Consider the following 27,251-nt stretch of genomic DNA (forward strand, 5'->3'; position numbering starts at 1 on the left):
AGAGAGAGAGAGAGAGAGAGAGAGAGAGAGAGAGAGAGAGAGAGAGAGAGAGAGAGAGAGAGAGAGAGAGTGTGTCCATTTCCATTGAATGCCTCCACCCTTATCTCAAGCCCCCTCAGGAGGAGCTTCACTATAGTCAACTAACAACAGTGAAATATCCATGCAGTTGCAACAGCCAAATCCCCCTTAGGCAAAGGCAAAGCATCACACATCCCTACCCCCCACCTCTGTCCACTGCCAGGCTCCACAAACATATTCTGTGTAATGTTGAATTTTCACAAATCTGCCCTGTCAAGCCTCAAGCTTTGCAGACAGCCTCCACACCCCGTTGCGTTTGAAGACCCCAGTCAGTCTATCGCTGCATAAGTACGTGTGTGACATGTTTCTTTCTGATGTCAAGCTTTTCAAGCATCCAATGCCAGCTCCTTTTCTCCGTGCCACGTCTGCCAATCCTCTCCGCTAGCCATCGCTCCCTGCCACCCCATATCCTCCTCTCGTCCTCTTTTTTTATTGAAGCTCGAGTGTGTCCCTCGATGAGCTGTGTGAGCTCTGAGATATCCATTTTACACCCCAAAGCCTGCCTTTCTCTGAGTGTTTTTGTGATGCTGTTCCTGTTTGTTTGCTGGCATGAAGAATGTAGCCGGAGTCTCGGTTATGTTGCTATTGTATGCTGGGTTGTAATGCAATATATCCTCTGGGTTGTGTTTTATTCTGTTAGCATGTTTACTATTCAAGCCTTAACTGAGAGTCCAAACTTGACACAGGGCATATAAAATGATTAAAATGTCTATTTTTTTATTGTTTTGCAAGTCTTGAGGGTCATTTTGAACTGGTTTGTCCTGTTTTAATCATTCCCTGCCTTTTTCTTTTTTAGCCATTTGGGATCTGTTTAGATGTTTTATGTCACTTTTTTTGCGTCTTCATGGTTGGTTGCTGCCTCTTTGCAGGCTTTTTGCCACTCGTGACCAAATCTCTGTCCCCACTCCTGTCCAAACAGCAAGATTTTTATCTTCTAGTCCACGATTTATTTATTCCTGATCTCCCTCTAGTTTTTTTCCACTATTTGTCCACTCTCCTTTGGTCTGTTTCTGGCAACACTGTGCACGAATCCTTTCCTCTGTCCTACTTTTCTGCATTTTATTTATTTTCTTTTTTTTCAGTGTCAGTCCCTCACCTCCTTCAATGCCCTATTTATCTCTTTGGTTTGTGGAGTCGCAGGAACTCACTCCAACAGGAGGGGCCGTTTCCCCGGGCTTCACAGCTGTTATTGGCATATCACACAGTTTCATCTTTAAAGTCATAACACTTTCTTCCTTTCTATAAGAAATTCCATTTCTTTCCTCGCTAAATTAGACGTTAGTCAGCACTTCAGGTAAGTGATACTAGGGAATGAAATTAATGCGGTAGAAATGATATGGTTTCGGGCTTGGTATTTCATAAAGGTTTCACATGCACACATGCTCAGACACAAATCATCCACATCCCAGCACACCACACCTCTTCCATCCAATCAGTTGCTTAAATTGTCCCTCTCTAACCAGGATATGACTCTTGAAAATGTAGCTGCCAGAGAAAATGTTTATATTGGACATCTCAAGGACCATTTATGTATCATGTAGGATAGAAAATCCATCGAGATGGAGTTCATATAATGCCAGTAGACCATTAAATTTGTGTGAAAAGACCTCTCGAGTGAGCAGATTGAACAAAGGCTGCAGTGAAGGCAGAGTGATTGAGTTCACTTTTCTTGACATATTTTTTGTTAAAGGCACACATCAAGGAGTTTTATCTTTGTGGAATTTGTATTAATGCTCTCCATTCTTTCATTTTGTTCAGCCTTGTTCCTACATTCTTGTTGCAGGTATCCCTTTCCAACCGTGTTCAGCACATGCAGTAAGAAGGACCTTGCCGCCAGTCTGGAGAAAGGCGTGGGAATGTGTTTGTACAACATGCCCGAGGTCAAGGTGCTTTACGGAGGCCAAAAATGCGGCAATGGCTATGTGGAGGAGGGAGAAGAGTGTGACTGCGGGGAGCCAGAGGTAAGGTCAACACAAAAGGCATTCAACCACACCTGCACCATTGGAGTGGATCAATCTCCACCTGTGTGGTTACCACTGAACAGGGCATGTAAAGCTAAATGTGAAAGTGCATAGAAAGCAAATGTTTTCAGTCAATCTTCCCCTTGGTGAGTTTGGAGAATCGGAATTCAGACAAATAAAAGAGTATCCCTTTCTCCAAGATGCCCAAAAACCTCCCAAAATATTCTCTGCTTATAGTAAACCATGTCTTCAAATCAATATGTTTATTCCCAAATGTAAGAAATGACTGGTTGTGAATGAATAATGCAAAAAAAAAAAAACAACTTTTGTGCACTTGTCTTACTTGACATTTCCCTTGCAAACTGTGCTTTATGGAAACAATGTTACTGTCCTATAAGCAATCATCCAGAACCACTGAAAGTCTCAGCCACGCACTCAGACCCCTAAAACAAACCACAACAAACTTCCAAGTTAAACTTTCTCTTGACCCTGAAATGTGTTTTTATGACTTAAAAGCAGAGAAATCTAGTAAGCTGAAAAAAAAATACCAACCCAAAAACCAGCAAGCCACCCAAGGCTTCCCGTGTAAGTGTTTTATTTACATCACACCTTCTCTTGATTTCCCACATGTGTGGAGCGAGGCTCTGACAGGCCGCTCGGCTGATGCCATATCCCCGCTGAAGGCCCATTAATCAAACCACTGTATAACAGTGTGACAAAGGAAACAAACAAATCAGGTCGAGGCTGAAACACATTTTCTTTGGCTGTACCAGCTAAAGTCTGATGCACGCATCCATGCACACATTGTTTCTTTCTCGTGTGCACGGCAGGATACACTACCCTGTGAAGGGAAGTGAAAATCGCATGTGGGAAGCAGGTAACACTCTGTTGTAGCCAACCCAGCTGCTTGGAAATCACAGGAAATATAGTGAGAAATATATCACTTGAAATTCCTGCTCAATATACAATGAAAATAGTGACAAATGCCCTTCAGAGGCATTTGCTAAGTCCATTAATTATCTTTGTACAGTGCAGAAAGTCATCTTGAGAAGCTGGAGCCACTAAATGCTTGTCACTTTCCTTATAAATGAACTATCATATCTACATCCTGCACATATTATTGCCCCATATCTAATGATGTACTTCTCAGTCATCCATTTCTGAACTGTTAATCAAATTCAGGATTGCATGAGCGCTGGAGTCTACCCCAGCCTTTAATATGGCTCTCCAACAATTAGCTTGTTTTAAACTCCAATCAGACTAACACCGTGATTATAGCCTCTTCCAAGTTATATCCTAAAAAAACACTTGCTTCCTTTAGCTGCAAAATCTTAGCGTAATATTTGATTCCTCTCTGGGCTTCGACTTCCGTGTAAAATCTGCGTTTCATTCCTGTTTCTTTCACTTAAGGAATTCCCTTATAAATTGTGACGATGCTCTCCTCGGCTTAACTGGAGAAAATGATTTATGAGTTAGTCCAGCTTAGATAAACAATCTCTTTCACATGTTCAAGCTGTACGAAATGCCGTTGCCAGACTGCTAACATGTTCTAATAAGCAAGCTCACATTACTCCCAGTAGCATTTAGGATCCGTAAATTTAAAATTCTTGTACTCGGATAAAGAGCATTAACTGGACAGGCTCCAGACTGTTGATCCCAGCGCTGAACGCAGGCTCAGAATTTTTTTTGCTGTTCCTCGCATAAAATCAGAAACTGAGGGGGTGGTGCCTTTCAGTCTGTGACATCAAGACTTGAAAACAGTCTCCTGCTACAAATAACTCATTTAAACAGCAGTTTCAAACTTGTTTTTCTTTTATTCTGCACTTTAATTTATTCTTGTTTTGCTGTCAGTGGCACTTTACTGTACTCTACTGTATTTTATTGTGGTTTTTATGTATTTTAGTCTACTTTAATTTACCTTGTGACTGCCTCTCTGTGAAAAAAATTACTTACTTAGTTTAAGAGAGAGGGTACATGTACAGGTCACATTCACATCTACATCCAATTAAGCTAACATGCATGACTTTGGACTCTGGGAGGATGCCAGAGTAACTGGAGAGAAGACCGGCACAGAGAGGTCATGCAAACTCAACGTAGACATGATCCCCTCGCTAACCTTCCTGTTGTGAGGCGGTGGTGCTAACCGTTCCGCAACCTTGATGCCCGTTATGTACTTTTATAACTTTATTAAAATGCTTATAGAAATCGGTGGATCCCTCCGTGGGTGTGCCTCCCCAGAAAGTCACTGACCCACCACCAAACCAGTCTTGCTAAATGATGGCAGCATAACGCTCTCCACGGCTTCTCCAGACCTTTTCACGTCTGTCGGAGGTGCTGATAGTAAGCCTGCTCTTATCTGTGAAAAGGACAACAGTGGTGGACCTACCAATTCTGGGATTCTGTGGCAAACGTCAGTAAGGCTCCATGCTGCTAGGCAGTGAGCACATGACCCACTAAAGGACATGAAGCCCTCAGTCCACCTTCATGAAGTTTGTTTCAGATTTTTTGATCAGAAACACTCACAACAATTGCCTGCAGCAGGTCATTTTGTAGAACTGCGGCAATGCTTTTCCTCTTCCTCCTTTCACGGAGGAGCTGCTCGTGAGTTACAGACTTTCTACGGCCCTGTCTAGCTCCCCTAGAGTAATTGCCTCCTCCATGATCGTGAGACTCTGTTAGAGACACAGCAAACTTTCTAGTAATGACACATTACTAAATTTCCCGGAGGAACCCACTCGAGGGATTAATAATTTTATCGAACCATTACTGTGCCATCCTCATGTTACCAGCGGTGACAAATGCAAATCCAAAATTAGCTTAAAAAAATCAACCTGTGGTAATTTCATTAACACCAAAGCTGCTGAAATTGATTAATAACCCCCTCTGCTACTTAACTCAACAGATCAATATCCCAGACGTTTAACTGACTGAATGCTATACTCTGATTAAAAAGTGATCCTTTAATTTTTTTGAGCAGTGTGGATTTCAGTAAGGACAGATCATTTGGACAGAGTGATTTATTGAAGGACAGAGTTTGAGTAGTGAACTGTTTGGCAGTTAAACTCTGATCATCCTACACGATTGGGACAGGAACCCCTAGAGTCCAGAAGCTGGTGGTGGCAGACTTGATGCAGTTGGAGATGAGGTGGAGGCTTACAAGGCTCAAGACAGGAAATAAACGGTTGGACCAGAGTGATGACGACAGAATTTAGTTTGACTGCGTGGGAAGGCTGGAGTGATGCAAAGAATAGACTGGCAGCCCAAATTCCCAGCAATCAAGGCTGACGAGTCAATACAGATGTTTTGTTTTTGTTTTTTTCTTTTTGTTACGGAACTTATGCATAAGCTTATATGTTTTGCCGTTACATTTGCAAATAATTAGAATTTCAACTTAAATTCAAACATTCAGGTGAGTTTTGACCTTTGGTTGTCTGAAAAGCCAGAAGCAGCGTAGAGTTTTGTGGCAGCTTAATTAACATTTACCAACTGCAGCTATAAAATGAGATATGAATTGTTGATAACAATCTGTAATCTGGTAGATTTAAATGACATTTATTGCCTAGTGGATTTTATACCTTGTTTTTCGCAAGCTCTGTTTACTCTAGAGATCCAAATATAGAGCCATTAGGCTAATAAGCTTAAAATACTGACATGTTAAGCAGAAAAGTTCAAATAGTTTTTACTGAAGTTGACACGATGTAATCGCCAGGACAGTCTTCGAGTTGATGCTTTTTCCAATTAAATGACTGCTTTTTTTTCTGTTTTCAACTCGCTGAACTTCGACTGACTCAACATTGCGTTTGTTCGATTAGTGCTGTTATTACTGTGTTCTCCATCATTTAGATGGCAGCAGATTGTATTTCGGTGAAGTCGTTATGTTTGACCACCAACAAACTAACCATAAATTTTCCATTCGGTAGTTCCATCTCTGCCAGTTTACCTCTTTGTAACCTCCATGATGTCAGCACACGGGCTTGTGCTTGTTAGATCTGCCGACCCACTTAGTCCAAGAGATGAAAGCAACTTTCTTCTTCCCTCTTAAAAAAAAGGCCTACATCAGAGCCAAGAGGTAAACAGCCATAATCATAAAACCTCACATACACTGAAAATTAGACATCCAACAACTCGCCTGCCTCCACCTTCCACCTTCAACACATCTTGTCATTACCTTAGGGCCCCACAGGCTAAACAGCTATGTTGTTTGTTTTTGTGAAATAGTGTGCTTTCTAGCACTGCTTGCACAAAGCTGATGTGTTTTGGGATTCAATAAAAGATAAACATCGACAGATAAACGCCTCACTGGGGATTTTTGCTACGGCGTTACTCCCCATCCAGCTCCTCCTGACACATGCTCTATCGGCTCATTTTCTGCAAGCTGATCTTGTCATTGTGGTAAAGTGTCTACAATCTTCAAATCCCGTTTCTGCTTCTGGCCACGATGCCCTAATAGTCAACTCCGAAACACGTTTCTGTTATCTGCATCAAATCTCAGTGGAGGTTTTAACACACGCCCTCTTAAGAGCTTCATCTGATTTCTATCTCTTGCTTGTCTTCTGTTTTTTTGAGGGGGCGTATTGCATTAAACATGTTCCTTTCCTTTTTTTTTTCCTTTTTTTTTTCACTACTCTAAATGTCTAAAGAATTTGCCAAATCCAAAACATATGAGCCTGAGTTTATATGTGTCCCTTCGAGGGTCTGCGGGTCAGGGTAGGAATCTCCGGACATCTCCCCTGACCTGGAAGTCTTTATCTGACAGGGAGCAACCAGCAGTGGATCTTCAGGAAAGTGATCAGGTCCGCATGTTGTTAACTTGTTTTCTTTTCCTCCAGGAATGCATGAACCCGTGCTGCAATGCCACCACATGCACCCTGAAGGAAGATGCTGTGTGTGCCCACGGACAGTGCTGTGAAGGCTGCAGAGTAAGAGATTTCATGCAGTTCTTGGTCTTTTTCACTTTGTCCTTCAACTGTTTTTAATTTACATGCACTCATACGTTCCTAAGAGCCAAATAAATTCTGTAAAAGCTTTTCAGAGCTTCACTTTTTATAAAAACTTTCTAAAACTCTTAATTCTCGGCAGAAGGTTATTACTGGTGTGAGTCTGCTTGTTTGTATAATTTCATATCTCGGGTGATTTTATTCCAAATTTGTATATCTTACATCAATAGGAAGGTTTCAATTAAATTCAAGTTCAAGTTGGATAGCCTAAGATTTGCTTCGTCTTAAATATTCATGGTTTTTGTTTGCCATGGAAATCATTTTATGTTATCTTTGGTCTTCTCTTTTCAAAAAAAGTACTTGTTGAAAATGTATTCGAAGGATTGCATTTAGAGAGCCATTGATGGCCTTGCAGAATTATATATCTTAAGATATAAGTACTGCAAAGTGTTATTCACAAGATACAGCTTCATGTTTTGTTTTTGCTGCATAAGTACAGTACTGTAAAATAATCTAGAGCTACTTTCCAAAGGTATTTCAAAGTTTTTCGTCAAACCTCGGCTGCTTTTTCTCTTATTTTCAGTCCTTTAACCTAATTGCTTTCAGAGGAATGTTTGTGATGGTTGTTGTTGTTTGTTGTTGTTTAACACTGACCTATGAATTATTACAAGCATAAAAACTTACCAACCCAAAGGGTGAATCAGTGTTGTGTCTGCACATAACAGACAGCTTAACCGAATACCTTTAGTCACTTTGTTACCAGCAGCCTGTCACAAAAAACCCAATGTGCTCCTATTTCTTTACTTAAATCAATCACAAATGCCAAAGATAACTCAGACAGGTATAAAATAGCATTTTTGCACCAACAAGGTGTTTCCCAGAGAGCTATTACCTGAAAGCTTGGCATACCTCCGTATGGTGTGCAGTATGTCCTGAAATAAACAAATGCAGGACGAAAGAAGTGACGACCAAAAAAATCTATCTCCAACAAATGGACAGTATCTGAAAATCATGTCCTTAAGAAATAGGAACAGATTCGTCAATGACCTGACCAAGAACGCAAGAGATGCTTCTGGCCTTTCAGTTGATCCATCTACTGTTCACCAAAAGACTCATTAGAAATGGTCTCAGTGAAAGAGTGGCTGTTAAGAAGCCATTCTTCAGGAACAGAAACATGGAGAAAAGGCTGAGGTCGACCAGATTACAGAAGAACTGGACTGAAAATTAGAGGCAACTAAAGTCATTGAGAGATCCAAATTTGATCCAAATTTTTAGTTTAACTCATCATCAGTATGGACGGAGTAGGTCAGGAGAGGCTCTGTCAGGGTTTGGACTGCATTTCACATTTTAGTTGTGGTGTTGGAGATCTTGTTAAAATTGATGCAATAATTAGCACAGAAAGGTACCGTCAGACTGTGAACCACCATGCATCACCATCTTGAAAGTGTTTGGTTGGCAATGGCTTCACCTGCCAGCATGATAATGATCTCAAACACACGGCCAATGGAGTAAAAGCATACCTGGGTAAGGAAAATAACACTATCAGTCATAGATTGGTCTCTCCAGAGCCTAGACCTCAACGTTATTGAAGGAGTGTGGGATCATCCTGACCCAGAACATAGCATCCAAAGAAAAGCTTTGAATGTCCTACAAGAAACCTGGAGAACTATTCCTGAAGACTACTTGAAGATATTACAAGAAAGCTTTCCTAAGTTTTCATATATGTTTTCCCATGTTTAAATTGTTTTACCAATTTCCCATTTTCCTGGTCAAATATAGAGAAATAAGGGGCTAATCGAGACTCTTGCACAGTATTATATTTAAAGCTATTTTTGGGCATGTATATGACCTTGTAGTTTTTCATTTCATTTTCAGATTTAAGCCCTTCCAGACACTTTTAAACTGTTAAACAATCTTACTGGTTTTATTTCAGCATCCAAAAGCTTTGATGTTTTCAACCAGTAATAACAGTGATCATCCCAATATTTCCAACACTTGATAAAACTTTTGATTACAGCACAAAACAGAAACTCGCAACACAATAGATGAGAGCAAAAACAAATTAAACTGGAGTCGACCTCAAATCTTCTTTAAATTCCTTTTAGAGATTATCTTGCGTTTGGCAGATCCACAAGAGAAAAGCCAGGGTTTATGGTCACGTCTTTCATTAATTAAGCCTTAACCTGCAAATATCACCTTTAAAACCCTTTATTGATGCAGACTGGCATAGCTTCATAGATTGAAATGCCCTCCTGTCCACCACTTCCATAGCTATGCGGAACATTTACAAAGCCCAAAAGCAAAAAAGAGCTAAATAAAGCTGCTGTTCAATGAGCCAGTGTTTATCTACTGTAAAAGGGGGTCTAATGTACAGCACTCTATATATTCACAGCTCAAACCTGCTGGCACCCTTTGCCGGGAAACCAGTAACTCATGTGACCTGCCAGAGTTCTGTACTGGTGCCAGCCCTCACTGCCCAGCCAACGTTTATCTACATGATGGACATGCCTGCCACAACGTTGACGGCTACTGCTACAATGGCATCTGCCAGACTCACGAGCAGCAATGCATCACTCTGTGGGGAGCAGGTAAATCAGTGGATGCTTGCCACCTGCAAATTTATGCATAATCTTTGCTTTTCTAAGGTAAAACATTGTTTCATTTTCATGATTACATTGTGGGGGGTGGTTTCTTGTTTGTCTCTGTACAAAGGAGCAAAGCCCGCCCCTGGGATCTGCTTTGAGAGAGTCAACTCTGCAGGCGATCCTTACGGGAACTGCGGGAAGGACTCCAAAGGCTCCTTTGCCAAATGTGATGCAAGGTAATGCTGCGGCTGCACTGATGTGGTAAAGGTAAAAAGAAATTACTGTGGAAAACAAAGCTAATTAGCTCACGTAGTGTCATTGGCAATCATCATTATGCTGTGACGTGATCTTCAATCTAAAGTTTGCATGGCTGAATAATGTAATTTCAGAAAGATAGCAGCTAATTAAGAAAGTATTCATGAATCAATTTATTCTATTTTTGTCAGCTAATTGTTCTTAAGATCTTCTCCCTTCTGGTAAATTCTGTAATCAAGCTTTTTGTTAATTGATGTAATTGCTTTGATGACCGGAGGACTGAATCACTGCAGGCCCCTTCAGCACTCTCTCATCCTCCTCTGCAGTTACTGATCTTCCACTGTGATTGACAGAGCAGCATTATTTTTTTTTTTAAGTTGTACTATGTGTGTGTGTTTCTGTATGTGTATGTGCTCCATGCAGTGATGCAAAGTGTGGTAAAATCCAGTGCCAGGGTGGAGCCAACCGCCCAGTGATCGGAACAAATGCCGTTTCCATTGAAACTAACATCCCTCTGCAAGAAGGAGGACGTATTCTGTGTCGAGGAACACATGTTTACCTGGGCGATGACATGCCTGACCCTGGACTGGTGCTGGCTGGCACAAAGTGTGGAGACAACATGGTGAGTGATCAGTAATATAAAGGCCTTCAATTCAACCGTTAAAACTTTATTTATATTCAAGATTTAATGTAATGAATCGAGTACTGCTCAACATTATACCCCAGTATCTACAGCAGAATTTTATAATATTGTTCTTTTCTTTTTTTTCATTAACTACAGTATCGGTTAGCTTGTTGTTTGTTGTCCTATAAAAACAGGATGCAGTTTAATTCATATTCTCTAGAGATGCTAAAAGGCTCGCAAGTGCATGAACCTGAAGTTGCATTCCCTTGAGGAGTACCCGACCGTACAGCAAGGTTTTCACTTCCTATAGAAAATGGCCAATAAAGCTAACTGTGTGAATCCACTGAGCATTTTTGCACATCTTGCTTAGGGCTGAATAAGACTTTTTTTTGAGCTCTTGGTTTTATTAGGTGTGTCTCTCAACTTTTCTCTGTCTTTTTGTTCCTCTCCAAACTTCTCTCACCACATCACTGACATCAGTCCCTACTCCTGCCAAGTAGGAGGTTAATAGCTTTCGACTGGATAACTTACCGACCTAACTGCCTCTTCAATCTACAACATTTGCTGATTTGATGATAATCGGTTGAGGGAGCACACACTGATCAGCCAGGACATTAAACCCACCTGCCTATTATTGAGTAGATCTGTTTCCATATTGCCAAAACAGCTTTGACCCATTGGGGCAGGGTCACAAATGCTGGGCTTGGCCCATGGTTTCTGGCACCAAGATGCTGGCAGCAAATGCTTTGAGTGACATGCTGGGACCACATGGACTCTTCATTGGACCCCAGAACGATGCCTTTTTCATGCCTTTTGATCCTCGAGTCATATCAGGTTTTGGGAGGGGTTTAAGGCCAGTATGCATGATCTGAAATTATTTTTATGGACATAGTAGGTGTTGGAGTTATCACTTGACTTGATTGGTGAAGCTCCTACAAGTCAGAATAGGTCATTGAGCATTAAATCCTTGCAGATATTCTTGATGCCTGCTCGGGAGTTCTCAGGCATTTTTAGATGATTTCATTTACCAAATCCCCCCAGAGCTGTGGATTTGGACTTGTGAAAGTCATTTGTGATTGAAACTTGGCTAAACGTGTGAGGGCTGTGTCACAAAAGAAAATAACCAGGTTTCACACGGTTGTTCTTAACACAGGAGACATTTAGTGTATTGCATAAGGTTGCCTATAAAAAGTGTTTCAAATAGCTGTGTTTCTCTTACAAGCAGTGGAACTAAATAATAGGGTTTACAAGTGTGCTTTTTCAGTTGCCTCCAGGGACGTACCTTGGTGCCTTTGTACCTTCCCCATTGAGCTGTGTGTGCAAAATGGACGTCAGCCAGGTTAGTTTGTCTCCTGGCTACAGTCTCCCAAGTCATGACTTAGCGCCCTGGAAACTTTGATGGCCTGGAGGTGGCTGTTTGTCATGTGCCTTTGTTCTCTAAAAAAAGGATTTGTATTTCCATGCCAATCAGGGTATTAAGTTAGCAGCTCACAGCCTGCACAGCAATACACAGCAAAATCTCCAGTGTTAAATTAACACTGGAGATTTTGCTGTGTAGCAGTGAACAAGATGAGAGCTGCTTGCCTAATGCAGGCCTTATTTTCTACATAAAAGCAACCGTCTTTTTTACATTCTGATGTTTTTGTTTGATCTAAAGAATAGAAAGCTTATTGTGATTTTTGCCTCTTCAGCCCCGCACCGCATTGCAGCTACCTGAGCAGCATTCGGCACTTCCACCTGAGTGGGAAATTGCTTATTTCGCTGTAAATCTCCCACAGACGTCTCTTCAGATGTTAGCCTAATCATGACATTTATATGCAGCATTTGTAGTTTTAATTGATCATGTTAATTTCAACTTCAAGACCGTTTGATAAAAATTCACAGGGCAGCTGCACTCTTCTGTTTGAGTTAGCAGCAGGCATCAATGATGCTCCTTTATGATGTCCATAAATAAGATATTTTCCAGCTGTTCTGCAGAAGTATAAACCCGTCTTCTTATTCTTAGTATTTCTGCTCATCTTCATGGACTCTTGAATTCAGCAACTCCTGAAATATTTAATGGTGCTTTTCTCTTTATAGGTGTGCCTGAATCGGCAATGCCAGAATGTCAGCGTCTTTGGTGTGCATGAGTGCTCGGGAAAGTGCAGTGGACGTGGGGTGAGTGCAAGTACCTATTAGCTCAAATTTTAGTGTTAAATTATACACTGTAGCCTTTGAAACAGTGTCAAAAGCCTGTGAGAACTCTGTATTTATCTATTCAGTTGCATTTGGAACAGCTACATATACCTCGTAATTGCAAACAACAGCAGAGCAACAATGTATTTACAATACAGCCTTTGACTTATGGCAGCTTCTCCTATTACGTACAATCAATCTTCATTGTTCCACCGAGGTTAAATCAATCACTTTTACAGCATCATTTAGGGGCTACTTAAATTGTTGTCCATCATCTTTTTTACTACACAAAGGGAGAAGAGCCAGTGCAGCACGTCAGGGTGTCCACCTGCACACAATAGTCCTTTTTTTGCAGCATAAAAGCAGCTCGCACTGCTCTAAAATGATCACCCTTTTCTCTTATTAATAATTCAGCAAAGGGTGCTTTTATGATTTATTTAGTTTGTTGTTTAGTTCTGTGAATCAAACATTCACCGCAGGCGAGATGAATTTACAGACACCAACTCAATTACGGCATCGTAAAGCGCCGAGATTTTGTGCAACAAGAAATCAAAGCTATGATTCTGAGATATTTTTTTTTATTCTCTTATAATTTGCTAAATGTCTGTGAAACAAATTAGCTTGTAAATGGAAAATAACAGCAACAAACAAAATATTGTAGCCGCGTGTTGATTGGCTCAAAAATAATCACATTAAAAATGACTTTGTGGGGGAATTTGAGAAAATTATTTTCCCACTGTGCGAAGTAGAGCTGCATCTCCCCTCCTGCAGAAATATCTGCCAAGAATAATTTGCCTACCATTTTGTCAAACACCTCGCACAGTACGAGACCTGACTGGGAAAGCAGTAATGCTCTGAATTTACCTTAGGAGCTTGCCTGCAAGTCCTCTTGCTTTATCTCACAATGCATGCGCTGTATTGACGCTGGAATCTATTTTTTATTACTTATTTAGCAGGTAAAAAAGCACTTTGGGGGCTTTTTTTTTGCACCTTTTAAACACAGATCAATGCCACGTTTTCTATAAATAATCGGATCAAAATGTGTGTCTGTGTGCACCAGAGTAGCTGATTGTGGTTTCATCTAATTACCATTTCAAGCACATAGATGTTCTTAGACTTTTAAAAGTAATTAATGGCTTTTACATGTGCGCATATAGGAGATGTAATCCATTTCTCTATAGCTGCCCCACAGAGTTTTAAAGAATTTGATGCCTACTTAGATTTCGCACATCTTTCACACATCTGCTTCAGTTTTTATTCATGACGCATTATGGTAACATTTCCCTTCGCACAAATATAAATCTCGCTCAATCCATAACTCCCTCTCAACCCCCCAAGTGCCTCTTAACCCTATCAGTTGATGCAAAGGAGTGTCCATGGCCTGGAGGCAGGGAAGTCTCTGGACTGTATGTCTGTGCTATGTTAATCCCCTACAGCTGCTCAGCTCTCTATTTGTCTCCTCTTCTATCCACCTGACAGCTGGACTGCGTTATTTCACCAGGGAATCCTCCTGGATCAAACTTCTGCACTGGAAACTCGAGGCTTTAGGGGACAGTCTCTCCCTTCCACATGCTTTATCTATTATAAGTGTACACACACAAGCACAGTCAGTGCTCTGTTGGATTGCTTTATTTAATGGTTTATGACCAATTTAGTTTGCACCTTGTGATTTTGCTGTTAGATCTAAGGCCGTTTGATACTATTTGATGCCGGAGACAAAAGAAATAGTCAATATTGCATCTAATACACACTAAAAGTACCTTGTTTACAGGTTTGCAACAACAAGAAGAACTGCCACTGTGAAGCACATTGGGCACCGCCGTTTTGCGAGACAGCCGGCTTTGGTGGGAGCATTGACAGCGGGCCAATGAGAGCTGCAGGTAGTGTGGACAGTTTAAGTTCTATCGTCACTCATCTAGGCAGACAAACAACAACACTAACTCAGAAATAAGCAGGAACACAAAGCTCCTTATACGTCTCTTTCTTGCAGAGTCATTTCTGGATTAATGTGTGGTTTGGACTAAAGTGTAACTTTCCTAGTGCAACACAACTCCCTTTCCACCCTGTAATACATTATACTGTAAACAGTTTTTATTAAAAAAAGAAAAAGAAGGAATAGAGTGAGAAGCAGAAATGAGCAGAGAAATGTGAACTGTGTGAACTGCTGGCCATGGCCGAGCTGTAACGGTCTTTACGTTATGTCCTGTCATTGTTCCGTGCTGTAGATGTGCGTGTGTGTGTATTAATGTGCGTGTTGTCATATATGGCATCAGCTGACAGCGTGCTGATTACTGTGGCAATCCTGGTCACCCTGGTGAGTCTAATGGTAGCCACCGTAATCATCTTTCTGAAGAGGAAGACTCTGCTGCGCTTCCTCTTCACCAATAAGAAGAGCACCTTGGAGAAACTCAGGTAACATTTCCCTCTGAAAACCCGTAAGCAGAAGAAAATTTCATAAAAATTTGCATTTTTGTTTTCTTGCAAGTTTATTTATGGGAAACTTGTACACAAAATATACATAGTTGACAATTTTCGTAACTGCTTATATAATTCAGGGTCATGTGGGCAAGGAGTCTGTTCCATCTCAGGATTAAACCGATCTATTCACACTCACAGTCACACCTACAGCCAATAAGCAATCCCCAATTAACCTAATGTGCATATATTTGAACTTAGCCACCGATCTTTTCTGGACAGTTTACCCACCGTGCCACATATTTGTCACCAAACCTCAAACAAACACAGTCAGTGAAAGCTGGTGAACGTTATAAATCATTTCACTGCTGACAAGGCTGATATTTCCCTCAGGAGTTTTTTAAAGCACCAGCAGAGCTAAAAGCAAATGAGTAACAGATTTACAAACTTGAAACTGTGATTTTCTAAGTTGATCTGCTTCATCAGGGGTGTGATCGCACTGTTAGATACAAATACAGCAGTGGTAGCAGGAGTGTGGAAGTATAAATAGGCAGGCAACTATCATTTTTCGCTCTTTTTTGTTGATATGGGTAATATTTCTGCACTGAGAAACAAGAAAAGGCTTCATTTCTAATGTGCTATACCTTCCCTATATCATACCATAGCAGGAGGCATGTAGTGAAATATAAATATAAATGTCTAAATTAAAAAAACTGCTTACACTGTGCTCATAGATCCGTGGAAGCTACCAGGCCAACCAGCCCCATCAGAAGCGAGTCCATGTACAGACCCACACCGCAGCGCAAGCCTCCCCCCAAACCCTCCGGGGCTAACATTTTTAAGGTCAGTGTCTCCATAATGTGTCTGTCAGACAGCTTTCTTTATGCGTGTCGGCCTACACCGTGTCTTCATACAACCGTGAAATTCCTCTATATGAGCGTGTGCGCGCTCATTTCTGTCACAGGCCGTTTGGTTTCTTTTGTAATGATGACATTTTCTTAGAGCACTTCACTAACATGCAGTCAGGCCTCGGCGTAGAGCCGTAACGCTTCCATGCTCGTTGACAAAACAAGATGATGGCATGCCGGCTAATCGATTCGGCCTCACTCTATCTCTCACTCGAAGCAGTATTAATTACAGTGTCGTTGTTGAAAGGATGCGGAGAAACTTTAATTGAAAGATTACACTATCTATGAGAGATTGTAATGTTGTTATTTGAGCCTCTTTAATAGTTGTTTGTTTGTTTCGCTGTGAGAATGAAGCAGAGGTGATTGATTCAGGCAGAGGAAGAAAATAGGCTTTGATTTGTTTGTTGGAAACGATAAGCACAGAAGGAGATTGCCTATCACTTGTGTTTGTGTGCCAGAATAAAGGCACTTGCATTTATTTATCGTGGGTGTGTGGATCTGGTTTGTGTTTGCACTCACCAGTATCTGCAAAAAATGTGCAAAAATTGTTATATTAAATACAATAACTGAGTGAGGTCGATCTGTCTGTCTGTTCTCGTTATTCTGATTACTTCAGCCAGTTGTCAGAAGTCCAGATGTCAGTCAGCTGTCTTTGAACACATCTGCATTTTCTCTTTATGTGCATGTGTGCTGTCCAGCAGCCAAATCCTTTATGGCCATTTTTGGTGTTATTGGGGGTTTTTTATTTTCGTTTTTTCTGGAGCGGAGGGTGAACAGCTGGTCAGGACATGTTGTCGGACTTTTACAATTTCACAACATCACATCTAATAATATTGTTTTCCAGTTTTATGGCTGATTCTGACATCAGCTTTCTGACGCTAATGAGACTTTATGACTAAAGTTGGGTTTTACTTTTATGTTACCTCAGTTTCACCCTAATATCACAGGCTTCAGCTTTTAGAACCATTAGACAAAATTAGGCTGCACCTAATGACTTCATTGTGCAGATTGTGTGTTTGATTATTTTCATGTCTGAAAGGGTCTGAAAGGTTCAGAATATAGTGAAAATAACCGTCAAACCATCAGCTATTGGCCAGCAACAGATCAGTGCTTCAAACAGTCCTTTTGGAGCAGACTTTAAACAAATGGGTACGCAGCAGTGGCACACTGAACAACCTGTGTGGTCTTTTAAACTGAAACTTGAAAGACACCTTCTAGGGACATGTGAGACCTGAATTAACTGGCTAATAAGGGGTGTAATATGGGTCCTTTAATTTAGGATCTGTGAAACCAACCGGGGCCAAACATCAATAACTGTTTTTTAAAGAGAGGCATGAGCCGAAAGGCCATAGGACACCATCTAATATAGTCTAGAGGGTAGTAAGACTTAATCCAAAGTGTGTGAGACATTTTGTAGTCTTTGTGTCACCTCAGAAATATATTTTCATGATGTTCTGTGTGCAGTGAGACTCGCTAATGAGTCCACGTGGATCCAGAATTAACATACAAACCTGACCCAGATACAGCATGTGGCAACCATTCCTAAATACTTTCAGTTGCTGCTTGAGCTTTTCAACACATAATGTTTATCAAAAGGAGGCAGTTAAGCTGGTGCGAGGATCTGGATTCATCCGAAGTGGCTCCTAGGTGAGGTCATTTCAGCGTGTCGTAGAAGTGGGAGGAAATGAGGTTACGTTTCTCAGTTGACCCGAGAACGTCGATGGATGGGTGGAAATGTCCTCACAGTTCAGAAGCTGCAGCTGAAATATTTGTGACATTTTGCTTAATAAGAGAAAATGAATCATCAAAATGCCTGTCTGCGGTTCACACATTCTAATTACTTTAGCACCAACAAGACTAAATTGCAGGGGTTTAGAAAATAATCTTGGTAAGAGAGAGTGGAAGGTAAAAGCCTGTCAGATGAGAATTTTCACATTTGCATATGTTATATTTAAAAAAGCAGGTAAAGTTTAATTTAGTTATAGTTTCATTCTTTATCTGTCAAAGACTAAATATAAAAACTGTGATCTCATGAGAGAAAAGATGCCTTGTTCCAGATTTGGCCGCAGTCCCTGAACATAATGTATAAAATCAGTTTGATTTCTAAGTTTTAGTTTCAGGATCATTTTATTATGTATGCTACCTGTCACAGCTCACTACAATTTACGTATTACTGGAAATAACGTGTGCGATCTCTTTTCAGCCATCTCTCCTGAGTGCAGAGCCTCTTCTCCCACCGCACAACTTCCACTCTCACAGCCTGCGCAGACTGCCCCTCTACCAGCCCCTCCACATCAGTCAGCCCATGCCGGTGTCTCTCAGTGTGGGGCAGCCCACCCTGCCTCCTCTGCCAGCACACTACAAAGTCCTGCCGACGCACGCGTCCAGCTCCCCGCCACCTAGGGTGCAACCTTTTCTCAGCCTGCCACGCCATCAGTCGTCATACAGAGTGGACCAGGTTAGTGTGAAAAAAAAAAACCCGTTGATAAATGCTTTTATTTATTTAAACACTGACAGACCCTTTTTTCACAGCACAGCGTGACTCACACAGAAGTGTGTTTAATATCATCACTAACACGTCTGTTTACCTGCCACTTCATGGCATAATTGCTGTCGTGAAACAGGTTTATGGGACTTCCTTTGATCTCACAAGCTTTATCTTTGCCTTCGTCTTAAATTGTTACTGTAAAGTTTAAAATTGCAATTTATTTTTGTTGACCACAGCTTTAATGGACCGTACATTCTCAACAGCCCATTAAATTCAAGTTGTGTATATTTTCCTCTACATTACTCCAGACTATATTCTCAACCACGCCACACATTTCTATACTTATTTTCCACAATATCTAGGCCGCCATCAATTTTATTACATTTCAGTTAAGTGCCAAAGTAACCTGCCAAGACCTGAAGCCTCCCTGAAATAGGTCACGGTGAACATTCAGGTATTTTTTTTTGTTAAAGTTACATCCTCAGTCAATTGCAATGAATCCCTGGCATTTAAGGACACTGTGACAGCTTAGATTTGAGTCAGTTTGCAAAAAAAAGCAATCTTCCTCAGCAGATGAAGTTTGCTTAGCACTTATGGAATAGCAGATGCTCAAATTTCACGTTTTCTAAGCACTTTAAGCCCACCTCATCCGTAAAAGCTAAATTCTTTACCTTGGAAAAAAAGTCGCTGACTCGATCAGAAGTCCTTACGGTCCTTAATTTGAATATCCACAGTTCGATGATTACAGGGCAGACTCCATCTGCAGAGGAAGATTCATGTGGTGCGGCTGAAAGGTCCAGATATTGTGCTGAGATAAATGTGTGTGTGCTTGGAGATCAGAATCAGAAGCAGTGGTGTTATGAAATCATTATGCATGATTTTGTTATGCATGATGATTTACTTTTTTTCTCTTTTGATTTCCTTGATACGTTTTATAGAAATGTAACTTCAACAATAAACAAAGCAGAATAGAGCTCGCTGTGGCAGATGAAAAGTGCATTTTAAGTCTCAGAACCTACTAAAAGTAACAGAAACCAATGGATTGGAGGGTAAGAATTAATATGAAAAGCTATGTACCCTTAAAAAATGTTCTGCAGTAATGTAAAATATATGGAAATTGTAGCTAATGGCCTAAAACTTGAACAGCCACCTGTGTCGTCATTTTTAAAGGCTGTAGCTAAATGTTGGATAACAGAACCTGCTGGATTTCTGCACTGCAGTGGGTTCGCCTGCCCACATATCGACAACAAATTCAATCTGTCTCCCTCACGGTGACCCAGCTCCTGAGTAAGGTGCTGCTTTCTGCTGAGCCGGCAGAATCAGAGTCGGTGGAGATAGTAAATCCATCTGTCCGCTCGGGTGGTGGATCCAAATCCCGATTTGTTCCCGGAGTAGCACAGCGAGGAGAGCTGTGCTGGATGACGGCGCTTTGTGAGCCACAGCGGGGTGCAAGGGAAATTGGCAGATGTGTCTGTCTGTTTAAAAAAGAAAAATAAGGAGGAAGACATTCGTTTTGCATCTGTTTCTCTGTTTGCATTAGAACATAGTCCCAGATGTTAAAGCAGAGCACGAAGAAAGGTCCGGTTTGTATACCTCCGAGGATAACATGGTGGAAATTAAATGAGCACATGTGCTCAAGTTTTTTCGAGATTAGTAGACACAAATAGATTGTCTCAAGAATGTGATCAGGTTTTTAAAATGCAGCGATTTGCCAAACACTTTCAAATGCCTCCTTCTGCAGTTTTTATAATAGAGGCATATCCCCTGTAGGCTTCCTAAATCACTTTATTTCAAGTATTGTATTTGCTGTCCCAAAAACATACAATTATCCCACATAAGAGCAAAAAAACGAGAGAAAAGTTTTGTAGCAGAACTTTCATAAATTTCTGCCATAAATCACCTGATGATCATATGCAATCAAAGGAGCTACTACCTTTATTAGATCAACTTTATGTGGGGTAGTAGTTAAAACCATCAATATCTATTACTGCCACTTATACATTGATGACTCTGTACTAACGGTTATATTTCAGTCATAATAATGCCTGACCATGCAAGAGATGCTTCTGCTTTTTTACATACATAAATTACTTTATACAATGTAAGTGTATTTTAAATATATATTAAAGCATTGGCTACTTTTGCATTAGTGAGCAGCAGAAACACCTGGCATCGCATCCACTTCTGGATGGTTTTGTGGTGTCCATGTTAAGCTTTGCAGCATATTACCCTTGATTGCAATGACTGCGTGCCAACTAAAGATGTACTTTAGCTGAAAGGCCACTGTTTGCTCTATAAATTGGCTGCTCACTGCCTGCCAAAACAGTGAAATCCCGCTACCTGCTACTATCTGTTAGCTCATTTCATTGCAATGAAACAGATGGGCGAAGTAGAGATGGCACATGTGGGTCAGAAACAGAAGACAGAGTTCTGCTGACATTTAATAGCAGGCCAACAAGGACGAACAGGACATCAGTCCTTAAAAAGAAAGCGTTTAACAAGTTTATTGTAAGACTTGACACAAACCCCAACCTCCGCTCTCTGTGCCAGTATGTCTTATTTTAAACAGCGCCTTGTCTTGCAGTGTTTCTCTTTGTGCCGAGCGCAGTCCATTAATATCAAGGTGTTTCCAGGGCAGTAAATTTTATCCCACGTTTGTTGCGATGAAAACAAAACTGCGTGCGACCCGTTTGTTTTTTTTATCTAGTCTTGCTGAAGGAAAAATACAAATCAGATACCCGTAGAGTCCAATAAATATGAAACAGATCAGTTTTGTTGCACTGCACAAGCATACTGCAGCGTCACACTGGCGAGGAGTGAAAATCGTGCCTTTCCAAAATGTCATCTTTTAAGGAACCTAGAAAAATAGTTTTGTTTTTGGCAAGACGACCGCGCATTTTTCAGTTCCTCCGGTGGGTTTTGAAAGGTTCTTGTAGGCTCAGGGCTCATAGATCTTTCTCAAGCCACAGAGGACGGCGCAATCCTTCATTGTGAATTAAGACATGTGAACACCACCAAGTTTCCAGTTACAGTTTGAGGTTTTCTGCCAAGAGTGGTATTACAATGCACATGGGTCTTGGATTAATCTTGCATTACAGTGGATGCATCTGTCTATTTACATCTTAGTTTTTTCTGCTTTTCCCTGGAAAACAGCCTGATTTTCTTCCCTTAAAGAGTTGGTCTTCACTTAAACTTAATTCATGTAGAAGCTTGGCAGTAGTGGAACGACGCTCACAGGAAAGGACACAGTGGGTGATACACAATATTCACACAGATATCTCAAATTGGATCGCATAAAAATCCCACTGTATACACGTTATTACCACAAACACTACATAATTAAGGAAATTCGATTCAATTCAATGTTTTTTATACAGCCCCAAATCACAACAAAAGTCGCCTAAAGGCACTTTATATTGTAAGGTAGACCCTACAATAATACATACAGAGAAAAACCCAACAATCATATGACCCCCTATGAGCAAGCACTACTGCTTGCTCAAAGTGCTTTGGCCACAAAGGAGCTCTATGCAGTCCTGTGAAAATTTAAGAATACTATTACCGCTTCCACGAGAATTAAGCCGGTAAGTAGAAGCCAGGTGGTGCTATTCAAATGCACTTGATTATGCACAGAAGTGGTAATCCCAGCAAATTCACTCCAAGTTCAGACCGTCCAAAGCTCAGAAAAACACAAGAGCTGCATCTCAGACTCTACAGACCTCAGTTAGGATGTTAAAGTTCATGAGAGTATAATTAGCAAAAGACTGAACAAGTACAGTTTGTTTGGAAGGGCTGCCAAGACAAAGCCTTGCATCTGAACAAACAACAAGACTGCAGCAACAATGTCCTTTGGATAGACCACCAGACCAAACAGGCGATGTTTGGCCATGATAACTCGCCCCACGTTAGGCAAAAACCAAACACAGCATTAATTTGGGCTTGTTTTTCAGCCATGTGACCTTCCAGTCACTGAGTCAACCATGAATTCTTCTGTATACCAAAGTACCGCGGACTCAAATACGAGGCTATCTGTCTGTCGGCTTAAGCTTGGCTAGGTCATAAAACAGGAAAATAATTCCAAGTACGGCAGCAGAATGCCGAAAAGGAAAAAGTTAAAGTGCTGCAGTGATCAGCACTTTAACTGTGATCTAACTGTGATTTAACAGTGATCACACAGATACATTCACTTCATTCTTGCTAAAGGTGGTTCTATAAGCTTTTGAGCCAAAGGGTGTGTTTTTCACAGGGCTGCATGATGTCCTATGAAGACTTCCTTTTTCACATGACTGTCTTTAACAACATGCAGTAAATGAAAAGAGCTCTTCTTGTTCTAACTGCTTCTTGCAGACATGACTCTTGTTGTGGCCGAGCAGATGTCAGCAAAGCTGTTGTAAAGCTTTTATTTTGGACTGCTGGTTGGAAAAGACTGGCAAGAAAAATTGTTAGGAGGATTTTATTTATTTTCTGACATTTTATGGACCAGCTTCATTTCTGGTTTTATCCAGAAATTAAACCGCAGATTATTCTGCCAAAAAATGAAAACATTTGGTATTTGCTGCTGTAATATTAGTTTCTCGTTGCGTATTTCAACCAGCAGCAACACACTAACATACACTCCATGGACAAAGTGCAGGGTGAGTAAGAATAGACACACGATTTTTGGAGCTTGCCTGCATAGATTTACATCCATTCAATCATCAACACTAGACAAGGTAAGGTCTGACTCATATCTCCATTTAAGGAGGATGGGGTTGAGGTCAGGGACTGATACACAGGCTAGTCAGTTCTCACACACAAAACTATTCACATCATTTTTATGAATCGTGTGTTCCCGTCAATCATGCCATAAATTTTGTGGGGTTTTTCTATTATATAAACATTCACTGGATATTTTATTAGGTTGATCTTGCTAGTACCAGGTTAAACCCCCTTTGGCCTTCACAACTACCCTTGTGGTAGCAAGTTTACTGGAGCAGCTTTTCTATTCAAGGCCATTTGTCAGGTTCATGAAACCAGTTTAAACTGGTTTGAGCTTTGTGACATGCTGGAAGCAGCCATCAAATGATGCTACTCTGTTGTCATAGAGGGATGAACATGGTCAGCAACAATACTCAGGTAGGCTGCGCTGTTAAAGCAAAGCTCAGCCACAGCACACCACCACCAGCGGCAGCCTGAATTTTTGATACAGGGTAAGATGCAGCAACACTTCATCTTGTTTATACTAATTTCTGAATCCCATGCAAATGTCACAGCATAAACTGAGACACATCAAACCAGACAGACCTGATTTTTCCAGTCTTCTAATTCAGTCTAGTTTTGGTGAGGCAGTGCAAATTGCACCCTGAGTTTCCTGTCCTCGGCTAACAGGAGTGGTACCCAGTCTTGTCTTCTGCTGCTCTAGCCCATCTGCTCAAGGTTCTAGATGTTGTTTGTTCAGATATGCTCTTCTGCACACCTTGGTTGTAACTTGTGAGATATTGTTGCCTTCCTGTCAGCTTGAAGGAGACTGGTCATTTTCCTCTGACCTTTGAAATCAACAATCACCCAGCTGCTTTTTTTTTTCTTTTTTTTTTTTTGGGTGGGGGTTGGGGGGGTTGGACTAATCTCTGTAAACCCTAGAGATGTTTGCGTGGGAAAATGCCAGCAGATGAGCAGTTTCTGAAATATTCAGACCACCCTGTCTGAAACCAAAAATCAAAGTTACTCAAATCACCTTTCTTCCTCATTCTGATGCTCAGTTTAAACTTTAAGTGTGTCTGGTGAGTTTAAAGTATCACTGCATTTGAATTTCTTTATTGCAATTTATGTAAAAAAAAAAAAAAAAAAAAAAACGAAGAAAAAAAGCATACATGCAGTTAAATAATAATGAATATCGCTTTAGTGTTGCCATGAAAGATTGTCACATTTGAGGCGCCTGGGTTGCGCAGCAGTGAACACACAGGTTTATAACTCTTGCATGTAGATGTGACAAACTCGGTCACATCTTGGCTGCATTCATGAATGTTTTAAACCATCCAGCTTTCTGAGTCTTATCCATGCATGATGTGGGGATTTTTTTCTTCTTCCACGTGCAGATTACTTAAAGTTTGCTCATGTAAACCTGCGTGCGTGTGCCATGGCGTGGGCAGTTGTGGGAAGGTTTTGTGCATGTCCGTTTGTGTGTGTGTGTGATAGCAGCCAGGCAGCTGGTAGCAGATGTTTATCAACTGCGCGCTCCCTCTGTGTAGATTAGTACCACATGATGACACCTCATCCAGATAACCTTCTACCCTCTCACAGCACTGCCACAGAGGTGGTGGAGACGAGCAGGGGGAGGTTTGGGATTCATCTCATGTTAGCTGTGGGAATTCAGAGGAGATAATGATAACACAGTGCCCTCTAGTGAAACGCATTTGCGTCTGTGTTCAGATAGCTGCTGCACAACTAATCCATACTGAAAAAAAAGCTTAGAAGGTCACTTGCTCTGTGCACTGACTCAAGATAAGACTGACGTGCTTTGTGGTGTTTTTTAAATTAGTACATGAACTAAATTGGTACTTTTTGTGTTCTTTTTATAGGACTTTGAGAAACCCAGTCCACCCCAGAAGCCCCTACCTGCAGACCCACTTGGGAGGAGCTCTCGACTGGGTAACAGTGTCGCAACAGCAGGGGGGTACATCCCCGGGAAAGCGGCCCTACCCATACCTATCCCCACTGTGCCAAGGCCTCCACCCTCCATCCCTTTACCAAGCAGGTCTGTGGAGCATGACAAAAAAATACCCTACTTAAAAGGCCTTTTCAGACGTCTTCATCTCTCTGTTAAATTGATGGCTTTTTTTGTCACTTAGTTTTTGGTAATTTATTTAAAGAGACTTAATTCTTGTGTGACAATTTGCACCTAAGAAAAAGCCGTAGCAGTTCGGGAAAAGAGTAATGTCATCTTTTCTGTCACAGACTGCATCACTAATGGAGTTCAAGTTATTTTGTGATTAAAGGCTAATTAATGATTGTTGTGAGTGCGAGGGACGCTCATTTACTTGTGAATCTTTTGACAAATTTGTTCACCAACCTCATCATTTTCAACTCTCACAACACTCATTAAATTCAGCTTTGCTGACGCGCTCTGTGTGAAGTATGCTGTTGGATATTCATAACTTCCTCCTTATAGTTGGGAGTGCTAGCCTGGCTATTACGATGGTTATACAAGGATTATTACCTCTTCTGTCCCAAAGCATGAGGGCAAATAAAAAATTGTTTTTCGCTGCATAAACTTTTCGCATTTGTGATGCTTCCTGTTTTATTAAACCACTTTTATTATCGCTGTACACAAAAGCAGTGAAGTGGAGGATTTGATATACTGAAGCAAACAAAGCATGCTTTTAACGCAACAGCATTAAATGTCAGTTGTACGTCACCATCATGCAGAATGCACAACTAGTTTGGATTTATTAATTCCTCTGGATTACTTATAGTTAGTTTACTAGTAAAAGTCATATTTCTTGCAGTTTTGCCTCTGAAAACCACCACACTGGAATTTAAATCAAATATAAACTGTTTTATTGAAGTGCAGCCTTTAAACTTTAATTTAAGGGGATTACTGACATTTTTAGATACAGTCCCACATTTTGAGAGACTCAAAATTAATTGGACAAACTGACATAATCTTAAATATAAGAAAGGTTTTTAATAATCTGATGAAAAGCCTTTGCAGTCAATGATTGTCTTAAGTCTAATATCGCTAGACCTGTACTGCAGCTGGCTTCAGTTGCTTCTTGTTTGTGGCTTTCTCTTCCTCCAGTTTAATAACTGAAAAGCATACTCTATTTTGTTGGGATCAGGTGACTGAGCTGGCCTTTGAATAGAAGAAGAAGAATGTCCCATTTCCTTTCCCCTGAGAAACTCTTGGGAGTCTTTTGGAGTATGCTTTGGGCCATTATCCATTTGCACTGTGTAGCACTGTCCAATCTGGCTGAATCTGAGCAGAGAGTATAGCCTTGAACACTTCAGAATTCATCCTGCTACTTCTATCGGCAGTCGCATCATCAATAAACGCGAGTCACAAATCCAGCTTGGCTGAATTAGTTTCTTTTCATTTCGATCAAAGGCTCTTTTTTTAACTTTGCAGATTCTTATATTTTTTCGAGCAAAGTCTAATCTGTCCTTCTTGATGTAAACTCTATATTTCTATTCATGAAGGCATCTCTCGATTGTACAGCGATGCTGAGTTTGTGTTGGTTTAGTGTTACTGAGCTCTGAGTACCCCAGATTGTTTATTTGGTGACTTGTAAAGCTTTTGTTCTCTCACTGATAGATTTGTTTTGTTTTTTTATCTAGTGATGGCCTCCTTCACTTACACTGACGTTTCTTTGAGCCTCATATTTAAAATTACAGTGGAAAAGTATAAAATATAAATTGAAAACTTTGAATTGACTTCAGATATTATGCCTGCTTCACTTGTCACAACACAGCCAGGGAACAAGACATGGCCAGACAACTGCCTGTCAAGTCAACTGTCTAGTGCGTATCGAGTGCGTAGTTGATTTAAAATAATCTTTGGTGCTGTACAGAGGCAAAACTACAAAAACTGTAAAAACTGTGTCTTTATTCAAAACTTATAGACCTAAATATACTTCTTGTCTCCAATCTAGTAAAAAAAATAATGCCATTATCTCTTTCTGAGTGATGTCATTATCGACAATGAGATTATTCTTCTTTTGCCAAGTTACATTTTCACAGTCAGTCCAGTTTCCAGCGTCGACCACTTTAGTTACTGGAAACGATACCCTACAACAGCGGTCCCCAACCTTTTTTGCGCCACGGACCGGTTTATGCCCGACAATATTTT

At 40.7% G+C, this 27,251-nt stretch overlaps 1 protein-coding gene across 3 annotated transcripts in view; it reads left to right on the forward strand.

Annotated features, from left to right (window-relative positions):
* The window catches only part of adam12b (ADAM metallopeptidase domain 12b), an 89,232-nt gene that overhangs the window by 58,876 nt on the left and 3,105 nt on the right, over window positions 1-27,251 (forward strand). The window contains exons 12-22 of one of the 3 annotated variants that reach the window (XM_005914167.3): window positions 1,862-2,039; window positions 6,869-6,958; window positions 9,369-9,564; window positions 9,689-9,797; window positions 10,240-10,438; window positions 12,521-12,598; window positions 14,388-14,496; window positions 14,842-15,028; window positions 15,766-15,874; window positions 18,143-18,397; window positions 24,985-25,160. In XM_005914167.3, the coding sequence (XP_005914229.1) occupies window positions 1,862-2,039; window positions 6,869-6,958; window positions 9,369-9,564; window positions 9,689-9,797; window positions 10,240-10,438; window positions 12,521-12,598; window positions 14,388-14,496; window positions 14,842-15,028; window positions 15,766-15,874; window positions 18,143-18,397; window positions 24,985-25,160 (1,686 nt within the window). Of the gene's footprint in view, window positions 1-1,861; window positions 2,040-6,868; window positions 6,959-9,368; window positions 9,565-9,688; window positions 9,798-10,239; window positions 10,439-12,520; window positions 12,599-14,387; window positions 14,497-14,841; window positions 15,875-18,142; window positions 18,398-24,984; window positions 25,161-27,251 lie in introns of those variants that run through there. The other 2 variants (XM_005914168.3, XM_042225344.1) reach the window with 2 other exon arrangements.

This window comes from Haplochromis burtoni, unplaced genomic scaffold (assembly GCF_018398535.1).
Source record: "Haplochromis burtoni strain Fernald_Lab_line unplaced genomic scaffold, NCSU_Asbu1 Contig_7, whole genome shotgun sequence".
Taxonomy (NCBI): Eukaryota; Metazoa; Chordata; class Actinopteri; order Cichliformes; family Cichlidae; genus Haplochromis; species Haplochromis burtoni.